Genomic DNA, 20,449 nt, shown 5'->3' with positions numbered 1-20,449 from the left:
GACACGTATAGTCCTTTTGTGGTAAGGAGAAAGGTAAATCTAAAATATCAGCCACTGAAATCAGCTTTAGAGATTGGCATAAATCAAACATCATGTCAAAGGCTAGAGCATAATGAAACGAACGCAGGCAACAATGCAACATTTCCCCCCCTTTCCATATTTTGCATCACATTACACAAGGGGATCATGGAACAAATCCTAAATATTTCTAACCCATCCAACGCAGCAACCAGACAAAAATTATAAAGCCCTATCGTTTCAGCAGTGCAATAGCCTGAGAGTTAGCACTAGCAGCAAGATTGTTTGCCTACATGGCTGAAAACCCTGGACCACCTCTATCTACAAAACAGTTGGGTTAAATTAAGGCTTTACATTTAACCCCCATGTTCAACAAAATGAGGTTAACCAGCACCCTGATACTCAGCCACTAGACAGCATAGTCAGAGGGGAGCAATTCAGTTCACTAAAATCTGCTTCATCATTATTCTTCTACAACAAAAAAAGATAGCAGATAGAGCATCCCCACTGTTCATCTTGCAACTGATGCAGATCTAGTTCCTGTGTGAAGATGTGAACATGATCATTAGCAACAGCAGTAGCAACGGTAACAAGGATAATAACGAATCAAAGCATATATTGGCCATGTTTGATAAAACAATTTAAAATTTTTTGAAAGCTTTCCTTATTGCACTTATTATAACTCTATATAGTGTTTCATACTCTATTTTTTATTATTAAATAATATCACATTCTTAAAAAATACACAAATAATGATCATATGGATCCCCACTAATCATCCACATTGTCAAGAAGGCCCAAAACCCTATTTGGTGCCCATCCTTGAGAGCACATACATACTCCCGATATAAGAAATTTTTTATAAAATAGTAACGTCATTTATTTCAATTTTGCAATTCAATAAGCACTAACTAAATGGCACTTCCTCCTTCCATAATAACAAAATGGAGAGATGCCATGGACTCAAAAACAGATTGGGTTGGGTGTGCGTGCAATTTCCTAATTAAAAAATTACCTGCTAATTAATAACTTGCATTATAACATGATAAGCAGGTCCATGCGTTAATGTTTAGTATGACAAAGAGTTGCCTAAGTTTTGGGAGAGCACCTACGATACCAAATTTAAATCATGAGCTATGATACCCTATGGCACTCCTGGTTCTCCCCACGTAATAAGAGCATACTGCAAAAGGGAGAATTTTTGGAGAATGAAACCTTTGACATTAGAGACAATTTACACCAATTCATACACTAGCCTGCATAGAGCTTGGCAGATTAACAAAACTAAAATCCATTTAAAATCTGGCTAAAGGGCAGAGGAAAAGAAAATTTTGAGTAATAAGTGATTGTCTCAAATAACTCTATTCTGCAACATTCATTTTTTCTTGGTCAATGACTACCAACCAAAGGCAACTTTGGAATTAATCTCCCTGCTATGTTGCTCCCATTATCAACAATGACACGTGGAACACTTATAACTAACTTAGTTTTATCTGACGTTTATTTGGCAGTCTCTCCTTAGAATATATAAGCATGTAATATATAAGTACGAACTTCCAAAATCTGAAGTCTAGTCAATGTCTTACTGGTAACTGCCAACCAAAGGCAACTTTGGAATCAATCTCCCAGCTATGATGCTCCCATTATCAACAATGACATGTGAAACAGTTATAAATAACCTAATTTCTGATGCCTATTTGGTAGTCTCTCCTTTACAAAATATATAAGGGTGTAATATATAAGTGATAACTTCCAATTCTGAAGTCTCTCTCCTTCCAAAAAGACCAAACTGCAAAAATTGGGTATTTTTTTAAAGATGATGAAGCCTTTAGAATTGCTTTGGATTGACACCAAACAAGACAAAACAAACCTAGTAATCAGTACCAAGCTATCAAAGAAGAACTACAATAAAATTTATCACTGAAGCAAACTGTTTAACTATCTCCCATTGGAGTACAATAGGGTGTTTCTATAGATAATTAGAACTAAACCCTAATTCTAATTGACTTAGGAAAGCTCAGTTATTGAATTATAAAAATACCCTTGACTCTTGGGAATATAACAAATACTAATAACTTTATTAACTAATAAGACCTTTTTAAAATTCACTAGACCAATAAAAATTCAATTGACATCTAAGGTTATATAAAAATGTATTGAAGTAAAACTGTCTTTGAGCTTCCAGCATCATTCTCTCCTAGTTTTCTTAAAATTTGTTCTCGAGTGTTGAAGCGCTGAAGGATAACATCTCTTCAAACACTTTTGGCAGCATTAAGAACAAAGAAGCTTTCTGTTCCACCATATCATTAAATTCATTCAAAATAATAAAATCAATTAGTGAATCAACATTGCAAAACAATGATCTCATCTTGATTCACAAAAAACATGATTGTATCAAGTTTTTCCACTTTATGCACCAAGGAGGGTCGATCAAACTCATTTTTCACAACATGTGCACCTCCTATCACTATCTTTTGGTGGCTTAACATTATTGTCTCTTGTGTGGGAAGTTTCGCCTTCATCTCTATTGGTCATTCTCAGCAATTCCAATGATGCGAGTTGGGTATTAATTTGTTCAAACCATGCAGACAAGTCTTGAAAGGCTTTTTGCTATATTTTCTAAGGTTTGCTTCATGGCAGACTAAGAATTGGAACTAGAATCTACACAAGCAATAGTCTTCTTTAAATTGTGCTACTAGCTGTTTGTCTCCCTTCCCATCGATTGTTTATTCAATCTAGAAATTCATCCAAATGAGATTAGGGTAGATATTTCTCTTGATAGGATTGGGATAGATATATCTCTTTTAAGTTTCCCTTTCATTTTTTGCCAATCTTTTTTGGTAGACTTGTCCAGTTGTAGAAGATTCTTAATTCTGTACCTGTATTTTTAGCTGTACCTATGAGCTTCATTGCGGCAAACCCAACCTTCTTATTATCTGATAAACCTATTTGTTCAAAGAATTAGTCTGTTGCATGTAACCAATTAGAGGAAATATATGGGACCACCAAATGTGGGTTGTCTCTAATATTACTATGGTTCACTAAAATAAAGTTTCAGCAAATAATTGAATCAAGGACCTGGGCTGTCTTACGCTAATTTGGGCCAACCAGGACCTGCTTGGATGTGGCTTTGGCTGTTTGGACATGCAGACTAGGAATACAACTCCTCAATTACACACAAGCCTAGATGTATGGGCTTTGATACCAAATTCAAAGTTCCAAATCAATTTGAGCATGCCAAAACCAACTCCCATGAGATCAAAGAACTGTTGCCCACAATCTCCAAGCTCAATCAACAGTATCGCGTGGTCGCTGGTGGACTACTAATGATGTCACATTCAGGTTTGTTTTATGAACCCATGCATTGCACGGGAATAGTAAAGGGAAATTTATAAGAAAATGGATGAAAGGAGCTGAAAAAGTAAAGGGAAAAAACAACACTGAACGTTGAAGCCAAAAGACCACCAAGCACATTTTCCAGATGAGTAAGCTACTTATAAGAATACTCTATAAGGGCCAAAACCATAATGTGCCGACAGTATCTATGGTAGAATTTATATTCAGAATACACACATGCATTTCACAAGAAAATACTAGCCCTCTTCACCCTTTGCAATCCAAAAATAAAATGGTTATATTTCCTTAAAAAGAAACAAACTTAGAACCATCATGAGAGAGAGAGAGTTAAAATAAAGAAAGAAAAGCACCGCACAAGAGCAAACGAGGTTCACCATTCTCTCTCTGATTAAAACCATAGCTTCCACATTAAAGTTTCCTATCCAATAATAATTTCATAATAAACGCATATATATGTTGAGGAGTACTGACTCTCAACCAAGATCCTTTTTTATTTTTTAATCGGTGATTCTCAACCAAGATCCCAATCAACACAAATGCTATTTAGTGAATCACCGAAACTAACTTTATTGTTTTGGCTAGGTTATTTCTGAGGCTTAACATCCAATACTTCATTGTAAATCCTAGCAAATGCTTAAGAAAACTAAAAGGCAGCATTGCATATAATAACATTGCAGAAACATACAAAGTATCTTAGAATCACAAGCAATGAACTAAAGCTACTACAAGTGTGTGAAATCATTAACAAAGTCAATAAGTAGATGTTTCCAAAAAGAAGGATAAACAAACAGCGTGTATCAGAAAATTGATGAAATATACTTACTAATTGGACGCTTCATGTTAATGCAGTGCTTGCTACCACATAGGCATTGGAATGCCTTGACAGGTTGACCATCGTCGTCAAGGTAAATGCTATAATCCTGCAGACACATCATGTATAGCAACTTAATAGAGGGCAAATAAGGATTACCCACGGATTTATTGCATACATAAGATAAGCTCAAGGTTGGTTTATTATTTATACTAGTATGAAATTAGTTCAAATCACCAGATAGAACAATACCACTGAATCTACATATCCAAAGAGAACCAGGAACATGTTGCATGACTGAATGTCAAACTAATGTATGCAAGCACGTGCACCAAAACATAAAAAGTCCAAGGCTTGTAGACATAGTTAGGTTGCTTTTCTAATCTAAACCCAAACAGTAAGAGGAACATGAAAAAACACATCTCATACCAGACATTAAACGTAATTTTGTTTCAATCATGAGCTCTAAAAACCGAGATACTATGTCAATGTCCATTTAATGGCAATGTAAGTGCTATGACACATCTCGTACATGCATGAAACATAATTTTGTTTCAACCATTAGCTCTTAAAACTGAAATACTATGCCAATGTCCTTCATTTAGTGGCAATATAAAAGAGCGTGGGCTATAAAAATCTAGTCCAAGTCGTGTTATATTTTTTAATAAGTAAAAGCATATCATGTAGACCATGAGCAATATTGTAATGATCAAAAACCTACTCACCCAAGTGAGCTCTTCCAACGCAGCAACCATTCTTGTTGTAAAGAAAGCAAGCTACACAAGGAATAATACTCCCTTAGAATTGCTACAATACAAAATTGAGTCTCCTATCACCAAGCAAGGGCATCACATTAGATGCAAAATAAAAGTTTCAGAGATTCCATACATGGTAGTAGGTAAGATCCGGGGTCTCCACTTTAACAGGGATCTCAATCAAGTTTGCATCCCAACACCTAGTGAAATGGAGAACAAAATGATCAGATATTCTGAAAATAAATTTTTATAACCTGGTAAAACATTTGTCTAGCTAGTAAAGGAACAAGCCACAATTTGCCACCATCAATTTCAAAAAGATAGCATGAATTCTTTTTTTTTTTCTTTTTTTTTTGTATAAATAAGAATATTTTCTGATAAGTAACAGTATTTATTTATTTATGATAAGTAACAATGTTTATTAAATAAAAACTCATAGCCAAGTACACGGAGTATACTATTTGTACATTAAAATAAAGTTCTTAAAGTACAATGATCAAGAAAATTTAAGAGTGGAAAAGGAAGATTCGCCTATAGCTAGCATCCACTCATACAAAGATTTGGAAAACAGTTTCAGATCCAGAATAGTCCTCTCACATCCCCCTCAAAGCAGCGAGCATTCCCTTCTGTCCAAAGACACCTCATAAAAAAGTGGGGAACTACCCTCCAAATTTCTATATGCTGAATTAGTAACCACCCTTGCCAACAAGTTAACAGCTCTAGAAAGGATAAATATTAATTTATTTTAATAAAGTAGACAAGATAGTTGACTCACACTCACACACACACAAAAAGTGGACAGGATAGTATGCAGTCTTCTCATATGCTGTCTTATATCGGTTCGTACATCATTCAATCAAATAAAAATTCTGCAATCCATTAATCATTAATGTGTCTACTGCACAAGATTTCACTATGCTGCCAAGGGAGGAAGGAGCATTTTAAGCTACTATGCTTCCTGTGATGGTTCAAATGGAGCCATTTTCAGATTTAAATCTTCAACTGTCAGCTCTATGTCATGGTCAAATAGTCTTCTTAATTCCTAGAACTCTGGAGACACCCTTAAAAACTCTCAGGTCCACTCAATTTTCCAGGGGACAGCCAAGTCCTCTTCTGTGTTACCAGAGCATCAGCACAGCATGCTTTTATTATGCCATACTATAATATCTGTTATAATAATATAAATTATCATTGGGTGCTGACCACCACACACACACACACACACACACACACACAGAGATACATATACACACATATTGCATTTTATCTACAGAAAGTTCTGACAATATCTTGGTGCAAGGAAATAAGAATTTGAGGAATTCTAATTCATTTAAAAAAAAAAAATTCAATATTCATGCTCTTTTGATGGGAGAAGGGAGCTTTTCTACTGCATTTTTTCTGATTGTGAATAATAAAGTACCACAAAAATAATAAATAAGGATTCTAATTTAATATTTCAAAACAAGCACAGACAAGCCAGGTACCAAATTCATGGGTACATTCATAGCAGCACCTTCACTGAACTAATTAAATGAAGTATGTAAAGTTTAGTATTAACAAAAAAATAAACAGAAATAGACAAATAGATAGAGAGAGGCCACAGTGTGGTTGAGGTTTAAGCATATACCTATGGTTAATGAATCTAGCAACATTGCCAAAATATGTTGCATCCAAACAGAGAGCTTCTTCATTCTTTAGAACCCCTGAACCCCAGTCTGCATCTAATAGCACTGAGTAGGTATGTTTCCCACTTTTTTTACTCTGTGTGTTCCTCTCGAACAACTCAGTGTTGGTTAGTATTTCTCCGACATACTCGCACACAAATGCACCTTTTGGAAGGTCCTCTAGTGTTCGGAGACCCCACCCTTTACCTTCAGAAGTGCAAAACACCTGAAATACAGAAAGAAATAATCATGGAAGCTGCATATGAAAGAACTAGGTGGTATTCCATGAGCAATTATAGGGCATTCCAAGAGCAAAGATTAAGAATAATGAGATACAAATATCTTCACAAAGATCATACAAATACAAATGATTATTACATTAGCATAGAAAATTAACAGTGTAACTTCAAATTCTAGTGGAAAAACTAAGCCACAATTCCCCACCTGCAACTTGCATGTAATGCCACGCTGAACCACTCGATTTCCACAGTTTCTACTGCAGCCACATTTGCTCCAGCATTCATTGATAAATTTCCTCCTTAAGTGACCTTTGCATGGTTCTAAACAGTCATCATTCCTGAGTCTTCGAATTGGGCATTCTCTACAATACAAGTGCTGTTGTCTTTGCGGGTCACGAGTCATGGAGATGCACTCTTCCAAGAATTCTTCCCTAAGAAGGCCTTCTTTTGTGTATGCAAACTGGCCTCCAGTTTCATTTGCACAGGAACAAGGTGTGGATAAGGAAAGGCAATCACCCAAACAAGCCAAACAACAATCCTCATCCCTGATATGAGAGAGTGTGAAGTTGACATGAGCATTCTCGAAAACAAGGTTTTGAGGTATATACATAAAGGCTGGTAGACAGTCATTGTTGATTTCATTGACCCATGAAATTTTGACCCTTTCTTCTCCTTTTGTTAGGTCATTAGCATCATAGATAGACCTTACATCACTAGGAGTTATTTGAAATTGTGGGACAACCACCAAACTACACGAATTTGTTAATTCATGGTTTTCAGATTCCTTTTCACGTTCACTTTCAGCACCACCATTCACATTAATCTTCTTACTGGCTTGTATGTCGCTACCAGGTCCATTCAAAGATGATGGAACTCTTGGGGGAGACACTGCAGCAGAGCATTGAACATTGGCTGATCCATTTGGAGTACAGGATGGAGTGCACAAACTTTGTTCATTGCCTCCAATCCCCAAAGAATCCCGCACAGAAGATTTCTTCAATACATCCAGAGTCGGAATTATATTTAGTGATCCTTCCTGCGATTCATCAGTGGAATCAGTTGCCAATTGCAAGAAGCACGCACACATATCGTTCAACAGATTCACGACAGAAAAATTTGGGTCAATGATTTTATATGTCCGCAAACATTTATCCTCCATCAGTTTTATAACCTCATCTCGACTAGGCAAATGGAAATCTGGTCTTCCAAGAGGGGAGTTGCAGCTCAGAGAAATTTTTACCTCTCCTGTGGGCGAGGAGCCAATCTCCAAATTAGCAGGAGATTCCTCCGGGACGGTTGAAAGCTTGCGGTTGTTTTCCCTCTCACTGGATGAAGCTAGAATACCATCAACTGAAGAACCCACCTTACCTGGGACGCTAGAATTTCCTTCATTTAAGCATTGGGATGCTGGAATTCCTGGACCACCTTGTTTTTCAACTGTATCATTCCCAACTGAAGCACCTACCTTGCTCAATGGATCTGTAAGAAAAACAACCTGTTAGAAGAGTATGAATTGCACTTTTAATATCCAACAGAATTCATTGAACAGCACCAAGCCTTTTATTTCAATGCTTAGCAGTCGTTTACATGTCTCATTCACGGTTCATATTACCCAGATTATTATTGATCCAACCATTAGAAGCAAACCAAAGCATGATAAATCTAAGAAGAATTTGTCTAGTGTGCTTGTGTTGGGTTAAGGTTAAAGGGGATTTGTGGATCTAGGGTTAATAACTACTTAAAGAAGGGTTTCATAGGGAAAAGCTAAGGGTCGCCAATGGGCCGGGTCGGGCCGGCCCGGCCCATTTTTACTTGGCCCATGGGCACAATGGGCTGGGCATAATAGGCTATTAACTAGTTAATGGGCTGGGTCGGGCTGGGCCGAAAGAGGAAACCTTAGCCCATGACCCTGCCCATGGGCAATGCCTATTTTGTCTTTAGCGAGTTGGGCTATCAGGTTGGGCCTAATGGGTCACTCATGGGCTTGTGTTAGCATATTATTTTATTATTTTTATAAGGAAAAAATGAATTTTTTATAAGGAAATAATCAATCTATTTTTTTAAAGGAAAGAATTAAAGAATTTAAGAATTTAATACTTAATTACAAATTTTTTACAGTCAAATCTATTTAATTTTTTGTTTTGTTGATGAAAACCTATTTTAGTTTTTATTTATTAAGGCTTTAAATAGTTTTTTTTTTTTTTTTTTTTTTTTTTTTTTTTTTAATTTAAGAATTTAATACTTAATTACAAATTTTTTACAGTCAAATCTATTTAATTTTTTGTTTTGTTGATGAAAACCTATTTAATTTTTTATTTATTAAGGCTTTAAATAGTTTTTTTTTTTTTAATTTTTATCTTTAATAAAAAAATGTCAAATGATTAATTCAAATTTGATAGACTTCTAGAAAAATATATATTTAGTAAACTAAATTTATCACAATTACTTTAGATATCTTAGTGGTTGAAGGAGTTCTCTTGAGAAATTCCTCTATGATATCTCAAGATCAATCCTTCATACACTTCCTATATATTTTTGTTATGAATTATGAGTTATTAAGTTGGGCTAATGGGTTAGGCCAACGGGCTGGGCAACGGGTTGGACTACTGGGCTAGCCCACCGGGTACCCATGGGCATAAAAACTAGCCCATGGCCTGACCCATTGGGCTAGTGGGCTACCCATGGGCCTTAATAACAACGGGTCGGGCCGCCCATTAGCCCGGTGGGCTGTCGGGTTTCTGGGTCGGGCTGTGGGCCATGAGCTATTTGATGACCCTTACATAAATTGATTTGAGACATTTGTAGAATGATTCGAGACATTTGAAAGATTTATAGAATGGTTGACTCTGATGAATTTTATTTTGGTCAGTGGCCTCCTTGGTTCCTTTCCACGTCTTAAATGGCTTAGATTGCTTTTCATTTTGTTTCCAAATTGAAGAAAATGAACACAAGGAGATGGAAGAAATGGTTACTACAAGTAATTGCTAGAATTAATAGTTTAAATTTATGCGCAATTGAAGGAATATAGACGAGTTCGAAAACCAGGAGAGTGGTCCAATTTTTTAGAAAATGTTTTACAGATTTTTATTGATTCCTGGACTTTTTACTATGAGACATTTTTACAACAAATTACAGGTGGTTAGTTGTTATTGGTTCAAATTTGAATTTAGCAATGAGATTACTTTTTTAACCCAACAATAACAACCAGTAACAACCTGCCACTTAGGATTTGTTGTAAAAATGTCATGGACATATCATTTCTCTTTTATGATATAACAAAAAAAAAAAAAAAAAAAACCTATTTACAAATAACAATTTTAGAGAAAATGGATAGGCTTCTTGTCTTTCTAAGAAAGATGAAAGAGAAGAAATTGAGAATGAGTTACCAAATGAATATGAATCATTATTTATACCCAAAGAAGTATGACCCTTCAACAGGCACCTTTTTCATTCAATAGACACATTTTTGGTCAATAGACACATTTTTATTCGATAGTCATCTTTCGGTCAATAGGTACATTTTATTTTTAATAAGTATATTTTCGGTCAATAAACACATTTTTGTTCAATAGGTGCCTTTTTTATTAATAGACATTTTTTTGTTCAATTGGCACATTTTTAACTAATAGATACATTTTCGTTAAATCTTTTTGGTCAATAGACACCTTTAATATATATTCAATATTTTATATACAACACAAACTATGTCTCTTATTCCATCTTATAAAAAACTAATAAATAAAATAACATTGCTTTTTTTTTTTCTTAAACTTATCTAGTAACTATTTTTCGTGCATCGCACTGGTTATCGATCAATAATTACTAATAACCGAAACTTTTAAAACACCAAAAACATTGTACCTTTCCGCATAGTGGTTTACGTGAAACGATTTAATCTTAAACAGTAGTTTACAGAAATTAAAAAAAGAAAAACACTTCTTCAAATTCGTGGCAAATTACAAGTAAGCCTTTTTTATTTTCTGAAAACCAACCAAAAAAATAACCCAAATAAAATATTTTATATTTTTAGGCTCACCCTCACACACATTACCGAAATTTTCCTCCCTATTTAAAAAAAAAAAAAAAAAAAAAAAAAAAAACACACACACACACACACACACACACACACACACACACACACACACACACACACACACACATCGTTTCAGTGGGTAAGTTCTTTAATTGTGTCTTTTTATATATTCTCAATTTCACTTTAATTTTGCCTTTTGCCCATTTTTCCTCTGCGAGAAGAAACTCTGTAAAGAGAGATAGGATATAGGATTGTCTCCACTAGCCTGCCGCCGTCACACAGTGGAATCGCTGCCGGTGAAGTTGTCTCCTTTTGTTTTTCCCTTTTAGTCCACCGTTAAGCGTAGAACCTCTACCCTCTACCCCTCTGTCAAACACGGACCCAAGTTATTGCGCAGAAAGCTTGCAAGGGCATGACTATGGGTATCAGACCGTTCTCTCTCGGTTTTTCTCAGGTTTTCCTTTCTTGGTGTTTTTTATTGGCTTTACTTTTGTATGCAATTTTGTTAATCAAATGGTTTGATAAAAGCGTATGTCTTCATAGTGGGTTTGTGTAATTGTGTCTGAAATTGTAATTTTAAGATGGATTTGCTTGATTTTGATTGCTTGAATTTATTTGTTAAAAAAGAATTTTCCACAATGATACTTTCTGGGGTTAGTTTTATTACTTCTATTTAAACTAAAGTGATATTTGAATTCTGGTAGTGATAGGATAGCAAAAAATGGCATCTGTGGTTCGTCCAGAGGGGTCGTCCATGACACGCAGTTCGCCAAGCGACTAGACCATCTCCTATTCGTCCAGACCTCCCTTCCCTGAGAGGTCGACCAATTGGGTAGGCCATCGTAATCAAGTAAAAAGGGTCGTCCACGGAGGAATCGCATGGACGACCAAAGAACAGCATGACAGAGGGTCGTCCATAAGCATTGCACATGGACGACCATANAAAAAAAAAAAAAAAAACCTATTTACAAATAACAATTTTAGAGAAAATGGATAGGCTTCTTGTCTTTCTAAGAAAGATGAAAGAGAAGAAATTGAGAATGAGTTACCAAATGAATATGAATCATTATTTATACCCAGAAGTATGACCTTCAACAAGGATATATATATATATATATATATATAGAACTATCCCATTTTCCCCACTTTTTCAATAACTTTGGCAAGTCCGTTTGGCATAGCTAAATTGTTCATTGGCTTATTTGGCTTAAAAAATAAATAGTGTAAAAGTGCAGTTGTAGCTAGGCAAAATATTGAGGCTTTAAGAAAGCTTATAAGCTTATATAAATGCACACTCAAGATATGGCTAGAAAATTTGCATATATAGCTTGTACAAATTTACTGCATTAATGAGTTGATGTGTCTAATCACATTAGCCACACATCTACGGAAATTGCTGCAGTGGAATCAAAGCATTCAATTTGAGGCTACTCATTGTAGGCTCGCTGTAATGCAACTAAGCCATTAAGTATATAACACCAATCTATAATGTCATCAAATTTACAGCTCCAGTTTCCAACTATCTATAGGGATGCATAAGATAAGACACAATGTCATTATATATGCCCACAGTTAAAAACATTGCCACTGAGATGTCATACTCATTCTAAAAAAATGGCAAGAAAAAAACAAGAAATATTCATCCAGGGGAATGGAGATGCACCTGGATGGATCACTGCAATAGGAACCTCATAGCGTGACACATCATTATTATATGTATCATCAGTAAAGGGCTCATCTTTTGGCGTTATCAATGCATGAATATCAGGAACCTTCTGCTTGGGCAAAAGAACAATGCCTGGCTCGACAGTTGGCTCCTTAATGCGCACAGCATGAGATGCTCTCTCAGACATAGGTCTTTTCCCTAGAGAAGCAACTTGAGGTATGAGAGGTTGCTTGCCCTTGTTAATAATACCACGTTGGGGTGAGATTGGTTGATGATGAGGTGAGATTGGTTGACGGGGTGAGATTGGCTGATGATGAGGTGAGATTGGTTGACGGGGCGAGATTGGTTGAGGCTGCTGCTGCAAACAAGTTTTGGGTAGTTCATCCTCCTCCACTTTAGGCCTTTTTAATGAACTTGTACCCGCACTATGGTTGCTGGCATTCACTGGAGGTGAAACCTGACTTTGGCTTCTTAAGCGCAACCTCTTTAGAGGACGTTCAGGTTCATCATGCACCTGAGTTTCTTCCTCCAAATCATCCTCCTGCTAAAGGGAAGTAGGCATGTTAGCAGATATGAGCAAAAAAATGAGTAGACAACCCAAAATATACAACATCATTGCAAGGAATAAAAATGAGTTACATACATCAGCATTGTTACATATCTTCCTCTTCTCCACAGCCTGATTGATAGGATCAATGTTAGATAAGCATACGTGTGAGAGAGAGAAAAATAAGGTTAAAAGAGATCCAACTAAATTCTAAGTGAGATTTGTACCTCATTTTCATCCTCTTCAAATACAGCATCTGCAAGAACTCTATAATTTTCTTCTTCAATAAGTTGCCAGTTTTTATCATACAATTTTAGAAGTTTTTTTAATACTGGTTTAACTTTATCTTCTTTAACTCCAATATCCTTCATAGCACGAAAGGCCGCTGCAACTTTTGGATTTGGTGCCATTGATGATCATCCACCAGCTATTATACCAGAGATAGACAAATGCCAAATACACTTAAATTTTCCAAAGTATATGAATATGGGGAGAGGGAAAAAGCATCCTAAAAAGAAGTCCAAAAAAATTTTCAAAAAAAGTTTTTTTTTTTTTTTTGGGTTATTGGTAAAAGTAAAATTAAATTGCTATAGTGGAGAAGAAAACAGAAACTCTGTTTTAAACACTTGTCAAGATACTGAAAGTGAAACAAGGAAATAACCATAGAGAAAACAGAATACAACACGCACACAAAAAGGGAAAGAGTACCAACTGAAAGAAAAGACGGTATATTTTGCCCCTTTAGAGAAGTAGATTTAATATTGACCCTAAAATGTATCATCCTTGAGACATGTCAAGACCCAAAAAATGGTATTTATTAAAAATCATCTTATTTTTTCATTCTACATATTCCAGTCAAAGATAACATTCTTACTTATCAAAAAAGCGTCAAGATAACATTCTTAAAATGGGATCAATCACCAGATATCAACTCAGGAAAAATATCTTTTCAAGTTGGAAAACACCAAATATCAATTTATAGTTGATTGGGGTCTGTCTTTACATAAACTAGAATTGTTTACCATCGCCTTGGCCAAAGCGTGCCAGTTTCACTTAAAGAAATATTAATTTATATTTCTTAGTTTGTTTTGCAATGGCTTTCCAAGGTAACAAAAACCAAACATCAATATGTATTTCTCAATTTGTTCTCAGCAAATAAATGCTGCATGTGCATGGTGCACTTGTCATTTCCCAATGCTTTTAAGGAAACCACCACGCAACAGAGAGATTTGATTATTCCGAACTTGATAAATATGAATTTCGTATCACTTCAAAGTCTTTCTGTATTCATGACCTTTCATCACTTTCATACTCCACAGCAACCAAAAAACTCCCTCTTAATTCACTAGAAATCAGTTGCATAGCTAACTAAAGAAAAGAAGAAAACACTAGTAATTTCATATTTTGAATTAGAAATAAATACTTGAAACACAATCCATAACATACAATACTTCTTTACCTCAAACCTTCAACTGACAACACAACTCTCTCCCATTTGGCTTCTCTTTAAGTGGAAATAGCACACCCAATCTCCAAAACTAAATCAAAATTGACCTACTTCTTCTTTTTTAATAGATACAATACATCTGAAACCTACGGCATTTGATCCATGATGATTGCTCTTATCAGCCAAGAGCCTTGTACCTCTGTAGCATTACTTGGTCTCCTGTATGGGAAGAACCAAGGCTCGATTCTCCCCTCCCCAACTTTTAAAACAATTGAATTATAAAACTTATAAATAAATAAAAGGCTAAAATATTTTTTTTGTCCCTAAAGTTGGCATAAAGTTTTCTTTTTCGTCCCTAAACTTTGTAAAGAGCCTTTTTCAATAATTTAGGGGCGAAAATAGCAACAACAAAAATATACTTTTTAAAGTTTTAAGACAAAGAGTGAAACATTTTCAATAGTTTAAGGATGAGAAACAAACCTTTTAAAGTTTAGGACAAAAAACAAAATTCATTCAAACTTCAGGAACGAAAACAATATTTTAGCTAAAAAAAAAAGATGATGGTTGATCTTTATCACAGCTTCTAAACCTCACCGTAAAAGAAATTAACTAAAAAATTAGCTTAATGTGGGTACGTAATTCATAAAATCACAATTCCAAAGGTGCAAAAAGCACTTAATTTGGGGTAATAAATTAATCAACATCGCTTTTGGAAGATTATTCACACAAACACACACTCAAAAAGAGTAACATGCAAAAAGAACTATATCAAATTAAGAATATTCTTACCAAACCCAAATCCTCTCCAAGTTTGATCTCAAGCCACCACCACCTGAAAATTACCCTAAAACCCACAAAGAGAAAAAGATATATTAAGCTTAAAAACAACAAGTGTAATACATTCTTGTGAAAAATAACGAAAACTAGAGTAACAATTTTGTTTACTTTTGGAACATTTTCTCAGCAACCAAACAACATGATCGTACGGAAATAAACGTTTGTGTTCTTTGGGTACAGAGAGAGAGAGAGAGACACACACACACACACACACACAAAATGAAGCTTTAGAAACAACAAGTGTAACAAATTTGTGTTCTTTGGGTACATTTTCTCAGCAACCAAACAGAGACAGAAACGCAGTCAGCAAGAAAACCTGGAAAAGGACCAAACAAGACCGATTGTATGGAAACAAATACAAACATTTTCAAACAAAAAATCAAAAACAGCTAAAGATGCAAGAAACACCTAGAAAGAACCAAATTGTACGGAAACAAACACACGCATTTTCAAAATTAAAAAATTTGGAAGTTTTTTTGAAAAAAAAAAATAGAAAACCTTAAATTTATTGTGTGAAAGAAATTGAAAAAAAAAAAAAAAAAAAAGGCTTCAAAAATGTGAAATATTTTGGAAGCAAAAAGAGTTTACCAGCATATTAGGGGAGAGTGAGAGTTTCTGAAAAGGGTTTTTGTTGTGCAGTGACATTAGGGCACCAGTAAAGAGGAAATTTTGGTATTTTTTGATTTTTGAGAGAGCGAGCGAAGGTGAGAAATAGAGACTACAGAGTCACACTCGAGGACTCAGCTGAGGAGCCCCATTGAGATTATTTTATTTTTTAAGGAGAATCAGAATATCTGTCACGCGCAGAGGAAGCTAGTGTTGAGCACTGATCGGAGATGTTAGGACAGCCTTTTTTTTTATGATAGTTTCAATTTTGTAAAATTCTCAGATTGTGCGCGTTGCAGGGAGGCGCGTTATTTGTACGCGCGTTGTGCGAGAGTGGTGCATCGGAATTAGAGCAACGGGCTTTGAGTAAGTGCGTGGGAATTGGTGATAGAATGGGCTTTCAAAGAGTAAATAAAGTTTTATAAAGGCGCAGAGACAACAGTGAACAGTCCCTTCGGGAATCCTGTTGAGAACCGTTACATTTCCTTAAATAGGGGGAATTATTACTTTTACGTTTTTTTTTTTATATATTATTTATGATTATTACTTTCGTAGTTTATACTTCGTACTTCTATTTTTATTTTGAATTTATTGCAATAAATTATGTCATTAATTATGAATTTTTTTTTTCTTAAAACTATTGTTTTCTCTAAAATTATAGGCCTTTGAGATTTTTGATAACTCAATAAGTAAGAACATTTGTATTAGTTTGTGTAAAAAAAATTTGTCTATTTTAACATAAAAAATTATTTTTCTTATTTTATACAATCACTTTTCAAAAACACTACATCAAATTAACTATTATATACTAAATTTTATTTAAATAATTATTTTATTCTTTTTTATTATTATTTTCATTTAGTCACTCTCTCCTCTCATCCCAAACATCTCTGGCCTCTCACCTCTGTCTTAGTCATAATCGTTGCTCTGCTTCTTCTTTTTCGTTGCTGCTTTTTCTTCTTCGCAATCTGGATTTGATGATTCATATAGATTTATATATGTGTTTAATGAATTTGGGATCTAGATTTAGGATGGATTTGATGAATTTGCTGAGCATGTTGCTATGAATCAAGAGGAGATATAGAAGGAATAGATTTAGGGAAGAGAGAGAGAATCTGATGGGAGAGGTGAGAGAAAAAATATTAAGAAATTATACAAACTTACAGTAGTTGTGTATATATAGTTATTGTAACAAAAATGTAAATATATAGTGTTCTAGATGGAATAATGTGGATAGTTTTTGAGCAAATTTTTTCTATTATGCACTCATTGATGCACATGCTCTAATAGTGAAAATATTTGAACATTGGATGTTTATATTGCAACACTAAGATATACCAATTGAAATACAAGACTTTTGGCTATTCGCCCCTAAAACTTATAATAACTTTCTTTAGACATAGTTTAATTAAGGGCCCATTTTGTTATAGATGAAAAAGTAAGAGAATAGAAAAAAAATTTAGGATATGTTTGGTAACTGTTTTTTTCCCTTATTTTTCTACTTCCAAAAAAAAATTTCTATTTTTTGAGACTAAAAAATTTGTTTGGCAACCTAAAATGGACANTAGATAAACTAGAAAGTAATAATCATAAATAATATATAATAAAAAAAAAAACGTAAAAGTAATAATTCCCCCTATTTAAGGAAATGTAACGGTTCTCAACAGGATTCCCGAAGGGACTGTTCACTGTTGTCTCTGCGCCTTATAAAAACTTTATTTACTCTTTGAAAGCCCATTCTATCACCAATTCCCACGCACTTACTCAAAGCCCGTTGCTCTAATTCCGATGCACCACTCTCGCACAACGCGCGTACAAATAACGCGCCTCCCTGCAACGCGCACAATCTGAGAATTTTACAAAATTGAAACTATCATAAAAAAAAGGCTGTCCTAACATCTCCGATCAGTGCTCAACACTAGCTTCCTCTGCGCGTGACAGATATTCTGATTCTCCTTAAAAAATAAAATAATCTCAATGGGGCTCCTCAGCTGAGTCCTCGAGTGTGACTCTGTAGTCTCTATTTCTCACCTTCGCTCGCTCTCTCAAAAATCAAAAAATACCAAAATTTCCTCTTTACTGGTGCCCTAATGTCACTGCACAACAAAAACCCTTTTCAGAAACTCTCACTCTCCCCTAATATGCTGGTAAACTCTTTTTGTCACTTTAATAAAATAAATTTTCTCTCTCTTTTATTTTTAGTTTAAATATGAAATTTAATAATTATAATTTTTAAAGAATTAATTATGGTAATTATGAGTAACCATTTATATTGAGACAAAGTTTAGTTACAAATTTTGTTGTAGCCAATATCTTTTATTAGATGTGAGTTTTAAGTCTTCTTAAAAAAGAAAAAAAAAAAGAAAAAGAAAAAAAGAGATGTGAGTTTTAAGAAATCCACCATTGGACTATATTTTCTTCTAATATCCCCATGCTTGCAAAATTTTTAGAAGATTAGAAATTAATATCTAAGTCATTAATCAAATGTTTAAATTTCAAGTTTTAGTCTAAAACTATGCATTAGCAATAAGTTTATTAATCGAATAGTAAATAACATTTAATTGACACGAAATTTGACATGCGTGTTAAGAATATAAAAAAAAAAACACACAATTCAACAATTAGATTTTCAATATATATAACAATGTTAATATTTTGAGTGGAAGTTAACCAAGTTTGTAACTAAATTTTGTCATTTATGTTGTATTTGTACATAAAAGTATGAAATTATCTATTTTACCATTTAAAGGAAATAAGATCTGACAAGTTCTAATAGAGGTTTTAAATATAGAGAGAGTTTAAAAGCCCCCAAAATTTAAATAACCCAATATTAAGAGGTCAAAAGTCAAATTATTTCATTATATATATATATATATATAATCAACAGTGCCATTTATTTGGCATTATCGCTAGAATTGATGAGTACTGCACCTATAGGTGTAATTTATACCAATAATCCTTAAGCCCTATTTGTTTGGATATAAAACTTTCTGTAAAGATAATTTTTTGTGTTTTTTAGTGTTTGATAGTATAATAAAAAATAAGTTAAAGGAAAATTATCTTTAATCAACAGAAAAAATATGGCTTATTTTTAGATATTGTTTTCCATTAAAGTTTTTTTGGAAAACAACTTTATTTTTTCAACTTATTTAAGGTAATTACCAAATATAGGAAAATGAAATAGTTTTATAGCAAATACTTTTTAGAAAATTACTCATTTTCTTGAAAAAAAAAAAAAACGAAACTACAATGTTAGTCCCTCAAATTTACTCTATGTGCGCAATTAGTCCTTCAAGTTTCAAGGGAACACAATTAGTCCCTCAAGTTTTAAAATTTAGTTGCATTAGTCCTTTTACTAATTGCGTTAGTAGTGTTACTTATATAGCAAAAAGAACAATGACTTGACTTTTTTTATGTTGTGCCATTTTTTATTAAAAATTACAAAATAAATTTACATGTAAGAAATTCACAAATCAATACCAAATTAAAACCAGTATTGCCACTAATTCACAAACCCACGGTTAAAAAAAAAAAAAAAAAAATTCACAAACCCACCCACAAGAGAGAAGGGGACTGACCAGCCGCCAGTGGAGACCCATGCCCTAACCATTCGCCGGTGACAAGATTGACTTACTGTTTGATGTTTCTAGACTGTTGCTACAGTGGCTGGTCATCTAGATTACTGTTTGATGTTTCTATATGGGACATTAGAAAGCTATAATCACCGATTGCAATTCTCAAGGGTAACTTGGGTGCCGCCTGATCAAAGAAAAAAATTTGTGGGGGTTTTTATTTTTATTTTTTTTTATTTTAATAAAAAGATGCACAATTTTGCTTGTATTTGTTTGGCTGAGTATTTTTCAAGAAGACCTACGAGCTTGGTAGGTATTTCAAATTCAACGTTGTGAATTAGGAATTTTGGTTTATTATAAACGAATTTATTCATTGTCTAGCTATTTTGCTGCTTTGTCGATTATTTGAATTTTCAATAACTAGTTTATCCAGGTTATGATAACGGGTTGCACTCACACCGTGTGTATTCCATAAGCAAGTTCGCCACGCCACTTACATGAGGACAAGCCATTGAAGCACTAGAGTGTATATTGAACTCAGTCCTTCGAGTATCGAAGTCTAATCCAGTCGGGCCAATTGTGTCGATCCACCCGGCTAGTATGTTCTCACCAGGCCCAATCAGGTCGGGTTTGAGAATATTTAGGTCAAAACCATTTAATCCTCTGCTTGAAAATGAAGCTACAATCGGTGCCGGTTTGATTCTGAGCAAGGTGCCTTGGAAATCAATGGAAATTAATGAAAAAGAACTGGGAATCAGAATAAGACTCCCAAATTTTTTTTTTTTTTTTTTTTTTTCATTTTAGAACTGTGCGCTTGGGCGGCTCTACTGGGAATCAGAATAAGACTCCCAAATTTTTTTTTTTTTTTTTTTTTTTCATTTTAGAACTGTGCGCTTG

At 34.3% G+C, this 20,449-nt stretch overlaps 1 protein-coding gene across 6 annotated transcripts; it reads right to left on the bottom strand.

Moving 5' to 3' along the window:
* Positions 1-34: 34 nt before the first annotated feature.
* LOC111992201 (probable inactive histone-lysine N-methyltransferase SUVR2) lies at positions 35-16,357 on the bottom strand. Of its 6 annotated transcripts, none has more exons than XM_065768217.1 (13): positions 15,963-16,356; positions 15,327-15,381; positions 13,318-13,517; positions 13,187-13,222; positions 12,541-13,087; positions 8,085-8,323; positions 7,050-7,880; positions 6,569-6,831; positions 5,075-5,141; positions 4,912-4,962; positions 4,199-4,295; positions 1,034-1,201; positions 35-558 (listed from the first exon to the last, which is right to left on the bottom strand). In XM_065768217.1, exons 3-12 carry the CDS (start codon positions 13,498-13,500, stop codon positions 1,146-1,148), a joined length of 2,370 nt encoding a protein of 789 aa, XP_065624289.1. In that variant the 5' UTR covers positions 13,501-13,517; positions 15,327-15,381; positions 15,963-16,356; the 3' UTR covers positions 35-558; positions 1,034-1,145. The 6 variants fall into 6 exon arrangements, with proteins under 6 accessions (XP_065624289.1, XP_065624290.1, XP_065624287.1 ...); XM_065768218.1 differs by having other exon boundaries at positions 12,541-13,084; XM_065768215.1 differs by having other exon boundaries at positions 7,050-8,323; positions 13,318-13,552; positions 15,963-16,357.
* Positions 16,358-20,449: the final 4,092 nt, after the last annotated feature.

The sequence above is a fragment of the Quercus suber genome, unplaced genomic scaffold (assembly GCF_002906115.3).
Source record: "Quercus suber isolate HL8 unplaced genomic scaffold, Cork oak 2.0 scaffold_905, whole genome shotgun sequence".
Classification (NCBI taxonomy): domain Eukaryota; kingdom Viridiplantae; phylum Streptophyta; class Magnoliopsida; order Fagales; family Fagaceae; genus Quercus; species Quercus suber.
The sequence above is the reverse complement of the archived record's forward strand: the minus strand, read 5'-3'. Positions and strand labels throughout refer to the sequence as shown.